This window comes from Microtus oregoni, unplaced genomic scaffold (assembly GCF_018167655.1).
Source record: "Microtus oregoni isolate MIOR12 unplaced genomic scaffold, Mior012 000000F_ref0000247, whole genome shotgun sequence".
Lineage (NCBI taxonomy): Eukaryota > Metazoa > Chordata > Mammalia > Rodentia > Cricetidae > Microtus > Microtus oregoni.
This window is the reverse complement of record NW_024543059.1, coordinates 13,734,993-13,747,861: the sequence shown is the minus strand read 5'-3', so window position 1 is coordinate 13,747,861 and position 12,869 is coordinate 13,734,993. Positions and strand designations below refer to the sequence as shown.

At 39.1% G+C, this 12,869-nt stretch overlaps 1 protein-coding gene across 3 annotated transcripts in view; it reads right to left on the bottom strand.

The window, feature by feature from the left end:
- Positions 1-12,869, bottom strand: part of Cpeb1 (cytoplasmic polyadenylation element binding protein 1) — a 99,011-nt gene that overhangs the window by 69,853 nt on the left and 16,289 nt on the right. For all 3 annotated transcript variants that reach the window (XM_041654013.1, XM_041653996.1, XM_041654004.1), the window contains exon 2: positions 8,727-8,895. In XM_041654013.1, coding sequence (XP_041509947.1) covers positions 8,727-8,895 — 169 coding nt within the window. The remainder of the gene's footprint in view (positions 1-8,726; positions 8,896-12,869) is intronic.

The window sequence follows — 12,869 nt, the reverse complement described above, 5'->3', positions numbered from 1 at the left end:
GTCCATTTGGATCACAGACCTCAACATAAAGCCACCCCCACTGAACCTCACAGAAGAGAGTGGAAAGCACACTTGAACTCATTGGCACAGGAGACCACTTCCTAAATATAACCCCAGTAGCATACATACTCAGAGTAACAATAAATGGGACCTCCTGAAACTAGGATGCTTCTGTAAAGCAAAGGACACAGTCAACAAGAGAAAATGGCAGCCTACAGATTGGGAAATGACCTTTACCAACCCCACACTGGACAGAGCACTGATCTCCAGTATACAAATAACTCAAGAAATCTGACATCAAAAGAACAAATAATCCAATAAAAAAATGGGTACAGACCTAAACAGAGAACTCTCAACAGAGGAATCTAAATAACTGAAAGACACAGAAATGATCAACATCCTTAGCCATCAAAGAAATGCAAATCAAAACAACTTTGAGATTCCACCTTACACCTGTCAGAATGGCTAAGATCAAAAACACTAATGGCATCCTATGCTGGAGAGGATGTGGAGTAAGGGGAATGCTCTTCCATTGCTGGTGGGAGTGCAGCCACTTTGGGAATCAGTATGGCGATTTTTCAGAAAATTGGAAAAAAATCTACCTCAAGATCCAGCAATACCCCAAAGTCACTCAACCATACCACAAAGACATGTGCTCAACTATGCTCATAGCAGCATTATTTGTCATAGATAGAACCTGGAAACAACCTAGATGCCCCTCAACCAATGAATGGATAGAAGAAAATGTGGTCCGTTTACATAATGGAATACTACACAGCAGTAAAAAAAATAATGACATCTTGAAATTTGTAGGCAAATGGATGTGTCTAGAAAAAAAAAGACATATTAAGTGAGACCCAGAAAGACAAATATATATGTGCTCACTCATAAGTGGCTTTTATACATAGAGCAAAGAAAAACACACCTATAAGTCTCAACCCCAGAGAAACTAGACAACGAAGAGAAACATAAGACAGACATACATGACTCTACATAAGGTGAAAAAGACAAATCTCCTGAGCAAATTGGGAGTGTGGGAGTCACAGGAGAGAAGGGGAGGAAGGAAAAAGAGAGGGAGTGAAAAAATGTATAGCTCAATAAAAACAATAAAAAATGTATATGAAAAAAGAAAAGAAAGGAGACATAGATCAGATACTTGGCATCAGTCTCTATTTACCTGATTCCCATGGCTGACCACCTTGTTGTCAGTGCTAGTCAAACTGTTGATTCTTTTTCTGATCAGGCTAATGGTGAAACCTGCATCCTCAACTGCATGGCAAACTACATCAGATAGAGGATAAACCCAGTTAAGCTAATGGCCCTTAGGACCAACTGTGCTCCCTCCAGAACAGGAAAAGTCAATTATTTGACTTACGCCCATAGAACCAGTGATGAATTTGACAGGGAAAGAGAGTGCAGAGATTCCTCCATCTTGTATTCTTGCTGAGGCCATTCCAGGTTTAATTAGAATTTGATCTCCTTGATAGAGAATCCTGTGTAAAATTACCCAACTCTATTCTAGGACCTTAAGTCAAGATGTCCCAGCAAACTTGTTTTAAACTTCCTGCTTGTTCAAACCTTCCCTTCCAGCTAACCACTTACCTTAGCTTCTGTTAAACTGAAACTTACAGCTGCAAAGTGAGATATCAGGATGTGTTTTGCCTTTAAAAGTCTCTTGCTCTAAATGCTTGGGTCCACATTTGGGTCCCCATAGAATACCTGAATGTACTTCTAGCCAGGTGGAATAAAGACTTCCAGTTAGCTATAAATTGGATGTCTGAGTGGTCATCTTCGGTAGGCTCCCCATAACACCACAAATGGAAAACACTCCAAAACTAAAAACTGTATCTAAATATCTTTCCAGCATTGAAAATATCTTGAGTTGTAGCAAGCCTGGGCTGCCAAGAGCAATCTTAGAGAGAGAGAGAGACAGAGCAAGGGAGGGAAGGAGGCAGGCACCAGACACACACACACACACACACACACACACACACACACACACACAAAACCACAAAGGAAGAATAAAAAACAAAACACTTTCAATGTGATCCAGCTATAGCACTCCAAATCCCACCCCACCTCAAATCAAAGTTAGCTTATTATAGAGAGATCTGCACTCACGTCTGTTGCTGCACTGTTCATGATAACCAGATTATTAAGTGCCCATGAATATATAAATGGATAAAGAAAATGTAACTATACACAATAGGGTCTTATTTCATCATTAAAAAAATAAAATGCTATTTGAAGAAAAATAAGATAGAACTGGGTTCATCACATTAACTGAAATCAAAGACATGCTTTGTCTGTGAAATCCAGGGAAGAAAATGAGGCATGAAAATAAAAGGGACATGTCTTGGTCACTGTTCTATTGTTGTGAAGAGACACCATGACCATGGCAACTGTTATAAAAGAAAGCATTTAATTGGGGTGGCTTACAGTTTCAGAGGTTTATCCCATCATCATCGTGGTGGGTAGGTAGCATGGCAGAATGCAGGCAGACATGGTGCTATAGAAGTCCTACATCTGGATGCACAGGCAGTCAGCCACTAGGCCTAGCCTAGATTGGACTTTTAAAACCCTCAAAGCCCATCTCCTAATACTTTCAAATACTTCCACTCCCTGGTGTTCAAGCATTCAAATCTATGAGCTTATGGGGGGTTTTCTCATTCAAACCACAGGAGACTATTGGAATTGTGAAGAGAAAAAAGAGCGACAGGGGATGAATAAGAGCTAAGTATACCATATGTATATATAGAAATGTCAAAATGAAACCCCTTACTCTCTAAAAACTTTTTAAGGGGTGGATCTGGAAGTAGTTAGTAAAAGGAGTAAGGAATGAATAGATACAAATACACTGTATTCATGCATGCAATTCTCAAATATATTGTATTTAAAATTTTTAAATTATTTTGATAGAAATATGAGGACTCCTAGTAATGGCGATATGGAAACTGAACCTTACATCTTTTGTAATCAGGCAAGGCTTCCAGTGGTGGGACTGGGACACCATCCTAGCCACAAAACCTTTGACCTATCCTGCCTGCAAGATGTGCTGGGCAATGGTGGCACAGAATTTGTGGGAGTGGTCAACCAATGACTGATATAACTAGAGCCCCATTCCATGAGGGGAAGCCCATGTCCAACACTGCCTAGATCAACAGGAACTGGAGGATAGATAGTCCAGAGTCATAGAATAGAACCAAACACAATACTCTGTTATACTCATAGATGGGTACATAGCCCAATCTTTTATCAGAGAGGCTTCATCCAGCAACTGATGGAAACAGATACAGAGACCCACAGCCAAACATTAGACAGAGCTCAGGGAAATTCTTCAGAAGAGCGGGAGGAAAGATGGTAGCAATCAGAGGGTTCAAGAACACCAGGAGAACACAGCCCACAGAACCAACTAAGCAGGGCTCATAGGGGCTTTCCAGAGACTAAAGCTGCAATCATGGGGTCTGTTTGAGTCTGCATAAGGTCCTCTACATATATACTGTGGTTGTACATGATGTTCTTATGAAACACCTAACAGTAGGAGTGTGTGGAGGGTGTCTCTGACTCGCTTGCTCTTGGGATACTTTTTCTTCTACTGGATTGTCTTGTCCAGCCTCAATATGAGGGTTTGTACTTAGTTACTGTATCTTGTTATGTTCAGTTGACATCCCTGGGGGGCCTGCTCTTTTCTCAATGCAAACGTAAGAGGAGTGGCTCTGGGGGAGAGGGGAAGTAGAGGGAGGGAGTGAAGGGCAGGAGGGGGCAGAAACTGCATGATGTATTGCATGAGAGAGGAATAAATTTTTAAAACTTTTTTAAATATTAAAAAATGTACTAAGCTGGGTGGTAGTAGTGCAAGCCTTTAATCCCAGCACTCAGAAGGCAGAGGCAGGCAGACTCTGTAAATTCGAGGCCATCCTAGTCTACAGAGCTAGTTTCAGGACAGGCTCCAAAGCTGCAGAGAGAGAAACCCTGTCTCAAAAAACCAAAAATAAATAAAAAGTACTAGGTCCAAAGAAAGCATTAAAAACATTAGGCATAAAAAAATGAGAAACTCAATGATGTTCAAAGCAATGATCTCCCTCCTATAGCCCATGGGAGTGAAGCCAGAGCTGTGCACACTTTACCACTAATCTGTACCCCAGCATCCCTTGCAACACACACAATAACTGCATAATAGAAAGGGGAAACCAAAGCTGAGATCTTATTTTAAAATTCTGACAAAAAGTCAGGGAAACATTTAATAATATCAAGAATATTAATAATTCAAAAGATTAAAAGAAGCTATTACATAAAAATTTATATCAATAAATTGACTATGTAAAGGAAATGGAGACATTCCTAAAAAAATACAGGTTACCAAAACTTAGAATACAGAGTATAATATTTCTGTATCTATTTTTAAAATGCAATTATAACTTTAAAAATTTACCTTAGAAAACAAAAAGCATTTCATATCCAGAAGGCTTCACCAGTGAATTTCATCAAAACTTAAGCAGTAACATCACAGTTTTTATACAAACTTAGAACAGGAAATAAAAGGAAGTTTCTAATATGCTTCAAGGGGCAAGCATGACTGACATCCAGTATACATTAAAGGTAACTGCAAGACAGTTTCTAAAGTGGACACAAAAATCCTAAGGAAAACATGTCTCTGATAGAAGAGAAAGTGGGAAGTACTCTACAGCACATGGGCACAGGAGACCACTTCCTATGTATAACCCCAGCAGCACAGACACTAAGGGCATCATTGAATAAATGGGACTTCCTGAGGCTGAGAAGCTTCTGTAAAGCAAAGGACACTGTCACTAAGACAAAAAGACAACCCACTGACTGGGAGAAGATCTTCACCAACCCTGCAACTGACAAAGGTTTGATCTCCAAAATATATAAAGAACTCAAGAAACTAGACCGTAAAAGGCTAATCAACCCAATTATAAAATGGGGCACTGAGCCGAACAGAGAATTCTCAACAGAAGAAGTTCAAATGGCCAAAAGATACTTAAGGTCATGCTCAACTTCCTTAGCGATCAGGGAAATGCAAATCAAGACAACTTTAAGATACCACCTTACACCTGTCAGAATGGCTAAAACAAAAAACACCAATGATAGCCTTTGCTGGAGAGGTTGTGGAGAAAGGGGTACACTCACCCATTGCTGGTGGGAATGCAAACTTGTGCAACCACTCTGGAAAGCAGTGTTTCGGTTTCTCAGGAAATTCGGGATCAACCTACCCCTGGATCCAGCAATACCACTCTTGGGAATATACCCAAGAGAGGCCCTATCATACAACAAAAGTATATGCTCAACTATGTTCATGGCAGCATTGTTTGTAATAGCCAGAACCTGGAAACAACCTAGATGCCCTTCAACGGAAGAATGGATGAAGAAAGTATGGAATATATACATATTAGAGTATTACTCAGCAGTAAAAAACAAGGACTTCTTGAATTTTGCATACAAATGGATGGAAATAGAAAACACTATCCTGAGTGAGGTAAGCCAGACCCAAAAAGAGGAACATGGGATGTACTCACTCATATTTGGTTTCTAGCCATAAATAAAGGACATTGAGCTTATAATTCATGTTCCTAGAGAAACTAAATAAGGTGAATCCAAAGACAAACACATAGGAATCCTCAGGAATATTAACCTTCATCAGGCGATGAAAGGAGACAGAGACAGAGACCCACATGGGAGCACCGGACAGAAATCTCAAGGTCCAAATCAGGAGCAGAAGGAGACGGAGCACGAGCAAGGAACTCAGGACCACAAGGGGTGCACCCACACACTAAGACAATGGGGATGTTCTATTGGGATCTCACCAAGGCCAGCTGGCCTAGGTCTGAAAAAGCATGGGATAAATCCGGACTAGCTGAACATAGCGGACAATGAGGAATACTGAGAATTCAAGAACAATTGCAGTGGGTTTTTGATCCTACTGCACGTACTGGCTTTGTGGGAGCCTAGGCAGTTTGAATGCTCACCTTACGAGACCTGGATAGAGGTGGGCAGTCCTTGGGCTTCCCACAGGTCAGGGAACCCTGATTGCTCTTCGAGCAGATGAGGGAGGGGGACTTGATCGGGGGAGGGGGAGGGAAATGGGAAGCGGTTGTGGGGACGAGGCAGAAATCCTTAATAAATAAATAAATTTAAAAAAATAAAAAAAAAAGAAAACATGTCTCCAACTCCAAGAGACAAAAGAAAGAAAGAAAAAGACAGAAGAAGGATAGGAGGGAAGGAGGGAAGGAGAAACAGGGAAGGGGAAGCAGAAGGAAGGGAAGGAAAGAAAACAGGGCTTTAAGATGGCTCTTAGGTCAAAAGTTCTTACTGTTCTTACTAAGAACCAGAGTTTGTTTCCCAGCACCCACATCTGGCAGCTCACAACTACCTTGTAACTTCAGCTATAGGGAATCCAACACCTCTGGCTTCTATGAATACTTGTACCCGATGGTGTACACACACACACACATTTTAAAATAAAATAAAAACCAACAACAAATGCTAACTAGGACGTAGACAAAAGGTAACTCCTTCTACAGTGCTGATGAGAATATAATCAAGCCACTACGGAAATCAGTACGGAGGTTCCTCAAAAACAAACCAACAATTTGATTGGGGGAGGGGGAGGAAAATGGGAGGCGGTGGCGGGGAAGAGACAGAAATCTTTAATAAATAAATAAATTAAAAAAAAGAAAGAAAAGGAAGCTAAGATGATTATATATATATAAAAAAAACAAAAACAAACCAACAAAAAATTTACCACATGACCCAGATATATCAGTCATGAGAGGTCTGAAAGCTGGCTCTCCCTCCCAGTGTTATCTGCAAACTCAGAAAGACCAGAGTAACAAAGAAAAAATTTCTTTTATTCTCCTAGGCAGTTTTGCTTCTACTTTCATGTCATATATGCACACATTATTTTATGTACATATACAAAATTCTAGGGTCTATGTATGAAATAAAAGATATGTCTTGCTGAGACTGGATTAATTCACTTAGTATGTTCATCTTCATTTGTACAAGTTTTCCTACTTAAACAACATAACTTAAAGCACCTTCTGATTGGCTTAATAAAGAGCCAGGCAGGAGAGGCTAGGATGGACTTCTGGGAAGAGATAGGAACTCTGGAAAAGAATCTGAGGCAACGGAGGTTCACCAGCCAGACATGGAGTACGTATAGTACTGAGAAGTTAGTTAGCCACTTGTTAGTCACGTGGCAGAACAGAGATTAATATACATGGGCTAATTTAAGTTTTAAGAGCTTTTTGGGAACAAGCCTAAGCTAAGCCCAAGCTTTCATAATTAATAAAAACTCTGTGTTATTATTCAGGATCTGGAGGTCCAAAGACAGGCCTGTTACAAAAATGTCTTCTTTCTTCTAAAATGACTTAAACATTCCATCAACATTCTTAAGACATGTTCCAACTCCTTCAAAAGACTATGAAATGCTGTTAAGGCATCCATACTTCCTTGACAAGAGTTATCTTAAGAAGCTGCCCCTCCCGTACTGATCAGCAGTCTCCTACATGGGAAAATTTCATGTCTGTTGGCCTGCACCATGCAACACAATTGGTACCAGTTACATGTGGTTACTCTGTGTAACTAATCAACTATGATGAATTCACTTCACTCTCAAGTCAGTACTAATAAGAGAGAGCTGAGCTGGGGAGATGGTTTTGTGGGTAAGAAAAATTGCTGCACAGGCTTAAGAACCTGAGTTCAGATCCTTATCATCCATACAAGAAGCTATAAGGTGGCCATATGTGGCTATAATGTTAGTACTAGGGAAGGGTAGAAACAGGATTGTTGGGTACTGTTAGCTACCAGTCTACCAGGAAGCTGGGGGTGAGGACACCAAAATACAGTGAGTTCTATGCTTGGTGAAAGAAAAGACCCTATGCTCAGAGGAATAGAACAGAGAGTGATGGAGTAGAAACACAGCTTAGTAGGCCATTTTTATACTGGTTATATGTTGATAAAGAGTACTTTATGTATGTTGAACTAAATAATAAATTTATTTCAACTCTAACTTTTTTAAGGGTTTATTTTTATGTATATTATGTGAGTGCTTAGATATAAGTATATGCACCATGTGTGCCTGGTGCCCTGAGGGACCAGATAGGATGTCAAATTCCCTGGAATTGCAGTTACAGGTGTTGCGAGCATCCTGATGTTGGTGCCAGGAACCAAACCCAGATCCTCTGAAAGAGCAGCAAGTACTCTTAACAACTGAGACATGTCTCCAGATCCACAATTTAAATAGCTACTCCAAGTCTTTAACAATATGGCTCACATTATACTCCTTTGTGGTCCTGGGGCTCAAACCCAGACTAACACTTGGGTCTTGCTAGTTACCTCATGCTGACCTTGAAATTACTATGTAGTCCAGGTGGTCCTCAAACTTTTATTTCTCCTTGTCTCCACATCCTAAGAAGCTGGAATTATGTGTCTGCACCACCCCCACTCCACACATAAATATGGCTTTCAGTCTTTCTAAATCAACTCTTCCTGTACATTACATAAAACAGATTATCTTTATTCTAATCACAGGCAGTCTCCACATACAAAGGGGTCCAATCCATAATGCAAATCATGAAATGGGGCAAGTACCGCCAGACACTCAGTATATTCTTAATAGGCTTCTCAATGAAGACCTTTAGAACACACTACTTAGCAGTAGTTTCAGACTAGCCTAGTGCATCCCATTTTCAAATCTCAATTACCTCGATCATGAATTCCTCGATTTATGGGTGTTGTGCAGACTTTACTGAAGTCCAGTGAATCATCCAAAATGGCATTTATCCTTCGAAAAATATTGGCATTGCTACATGTAGACAATGCAGGAACTTCCTGGTTGTCCCAGCAATCTTTTATCCTTCCTGTTTCTTCTTCCTAGACATGAGAAAACATGCTTAGGTTTTCTGTACTTATACAGAATGATAAACAGACTTGACTCTATTATTTTAAACAATACCATGAATTTAAAAATGTAACAAGGACTTCAGTTTATTGCCTACATATCAAAGCACTGAATAAATACTTATTATGAACAGAGAACTCAGAACACTGTACCAGCTAAAGCATAAAGGTGTTTCCTCAAGAACCTCTTAATTCAGCAGTACACACATAGGAATTAACATGACATGTAAGCAATAACATGAACTTCAGAACTAGACAGACTTGGTTGAAATCTTCAGTATATCCACACAATGGAATATTGTTTGACATAAATAAATGCACTGAGACATGGTAAACTTTGAAAATGTGAAAGAAGCTAGTCACAAAAAGATGACATATTAAGGGAGAGAGACATTTTTATCAGTGGTGTCTCCACTGGTTAAGTTTTTCATGCTCTCATAAATAACCTTTCACCTGCGTAAAAACCCTAAACATACCAGGTCACCTGTGTCTCAGCTCCCCGCTGTATGAAACAGGCAAAGATGACCTACCAACTTTTGGATGACTTGTATAAAGCATGGTGCCTGGTGCATATGTGGCAAGCATCAAAAATGAGAGTAGCAGCACCCAAAGGTAAGTCAGTCATTAGAAGCACACATAAACCTGCTTAAGAGCAGGAAAAGCCACATAAGGCATCGCTGGAGAAAACAATACTCTTAGACCTAGACTCATGAATGAGCCCTACATAAGACTACTCTGGTGTTCTCTAGAAAATGTTCAGTATCACTATCTATTAGTACCAAGGGCAGCTACCTACCTGGTTCATTCTTCACCTTTCAGTTCCCTCATTTTCTGCACTCAAGGCCACATGTTTTAAGTAATGACACACTGGTTGACAGACTGAATTTTCTTTTTTTCTTTTTTCAAGAAAGGTTTTCACATAGGATGACTCAGAACTCCTTGAAAGTAGACCCTTACCCTGATCTCTAACTGTTGTTTGAGAAATATCGGCCCAGAATTTAATATATCCTCAGCCTGCAGCTGGGGAGTGGTGGACATCCAAAGCTATCCTCTGCTTTAGCTTCCCAGATAGGATTGCAACTATGTGACTCCACAGCCAGTGAACAGAATTAACTTTCTAAGGAAGATCAGTTTAAGGACTGCAATTATTCCCAAATAACTTGGGAAGAAAAAAAACAAATCAGAACAAGTAAGGAAAACCAGCACACAGTTATAGCTTCTCTCATCAAAACAGAACAGAACAGCATGGTGTTACTTTGTCTAGCCTATTAAAAATCCAGGTGATCACGAGAAAGACCAAATGTATTTATAGTTTACAAACTGTAGAATGGTATTGAATGGATAGTTTCATATCCTACTTCAGATTTAAGCTTTTGAAAACATCCTCTGAAGCTTTCAAAGGCCACCAGAAAACTCAATTCTGCAAGGCTGTTTACCAAACCCTACCAAGCCACACCACTCTTTTCAGAATTGTACATTTCTAAGTAAGTTGATACTATACCTCACTTTATAACTTCATAAAGGCATGCATTTACAATTTGCATATTGTAAGGCTATATGCTTTATTCATTCACTGCCTAATAAACATTAATTAGTTGTCTTCTATCTATTGGCAACACCTCAAGGGTCAACAAGTGAGACAAAGATTCACTTTGAAAGTCTGGACAATGAACTAAGATCTGGTCGTGTTATAAACAAACAACACAAGCTACAGCATGTTGGGAACATATTCTGCCCTCTAATCCACAATGTATTGGGAAGCTGGATAAAGGAAGAGGTCTAAAGAACAACACAGAAAACAGGAAGACATTATAAAAAGTGTTCCAGTACAGCAGAGTGTTAGGTACCAAAGAGAGGAACTGAAAAAGCTTCATAAACCAGGTTAAGGAGTTAGGAGTGTGTCTTCTACACCAGAAGTTACTAAAAAAAAAAATAAAATAAAATAAAAATTAAGCACCCTCTAATAATGAAGAAATCCCTAATTTTCGTTTACTATAATGCAAGGGCTATAAATAAAATCTCAGGATCTTGGCCACTTCTGAGGGCAAGAAAATCATTAGCTGTAAGTCTAACAGACTGACATCAGTTGCAGGAGAGATGAGGACCAATGAGACAGACATGACAATAGTCTAGGGAACACATGCAGACTTGGGAATCCTTCTGAGAGAAAGTCATTCCTCAGGAAGAAGGTCTAAAATGCTTATTATTTCAGGTAGCTAGAAAAAAAAACTAATTTAAAGAATCTGTCCAGTCACTTTGCCTCACTCCTAATACCATTAGGAAGATGCATCATATTCCTGAACTGGCCCAATGTCATCAGGCATGCCCCCTTCCTTATGTACACAAATTACAGGTCTTTTTTTAAGGTGACTGTGAAATTAGAATAAAAGTAATCAAGGTGTTCAATCTATACCCCTAATAGTCTATTACTTTCCTTATGCGCACACTACACATGAAAGTATAATACTGTGGCATGTGGAGTCTGAATTCATACACAAGTAGTACTTACCACAGTTCCTGGCACCTAATCACGTGCTGAGCAAATTAATGCTATCAGTACTAATATAATTACACCATGAGTCAGAGGCAACTACAGGGATCTCTGAAGAAAGGATCCATGTGCTCATTAAGTGAGAAAAAAAAATGTATTTAAAACCTAAGGCAACTGCTAGGCGGTGGTTGTGCACACCTTTAATCTCAGCACTTGGGAGGCAGAAGCAGGAGGATCTCTGTGAGTTAGAGGCTAGCCTGGTCTACAGAGCAAGTTCCAGGACAGTCGAGGCTACACAGAGAAATCAATCTTGAAAAATCAAAAAGAAAACGCTAAGGCAACTATTTGTTTGATGACCCCAGGACCTTCTCTGCCTGGGTATCCATTCCTAATCATTTGATTTCTGAAGCTTAGTTAAAATAATAAAGATATCATACAAACACAACTATCTAAAACTTCAATCCAACATAAAATAGACTGATGCTTTTAAAGTACCAATTAAAAAAATGTATATTTCTCATTTTCAAAACTGAAACTATATACTCCCATAGTTAAGTAGTATTGACTTTATAGAGTCTGACTCAGTGGTTCTCAACCTGTGGGTCACGACCCCTTTGTGATTGTGAATCAGGTATTACACTACAATTCATAAGAGTAACAAAACAGTTATGAAATAACAATTAACTGTATGGTTGGGGATCACCACAACATAAGGAACTATATATTGAAGGGTCACAGCATTAGAAAGGTTGAGAACCACTGGTTTATCTTAACTTTTAGCAACATGTAGTTCTGAATTCAGAACAATGTTTTACTGTAACAAGAATTTTTCTTAATCTACTGCCTGGTAACTTCTGTTTTGGCATATTTTGCCATGAAATGAGATTATTGGCGAGCCTTTTGTCTTTTAAGTCTTTTATTAGGGACAAAAAAATTAAGCTTTTACATGAATCAAAAATTTACGATAAACTACTTTTAAACTCAAGGGTCAACAGGTTTACACGCAATACTTGAAAGAGAAAAATGCTAATTCTTTTAAAATTTAAAACTGATGATATACAAAAAACTGGCCTCAGGATAAAACTTGTGCTGCCTACCTACATGTCATGAGAATGCCTCATGAAGAATCTACTAACACAAACTATTTTTAGATCAGGCCTCAATTCTCAAGTGGTATCAACTGATATTCTAAGGGTAAAACAATGTTTTCCTACAGCTCTGAGCCTTGACTGTACCTCCAAAAGTTCAGGCTACAAAAAAATTCATTTTTCTTTTTGCACAATGAAATATTCCTTCCCTAAAATGTCAATCCTTACGTTAAAAAAGACAAAGTCATAGGCTCTGTGATATAAACACCAAGGCTACCACCTTCTATTACTGTGAGCCTGAGTTACCCCCAAGGTATAAAAAAAGTGAGTGGTAGAGTTTATTACAGAATTACAAATTAAATGGCTAG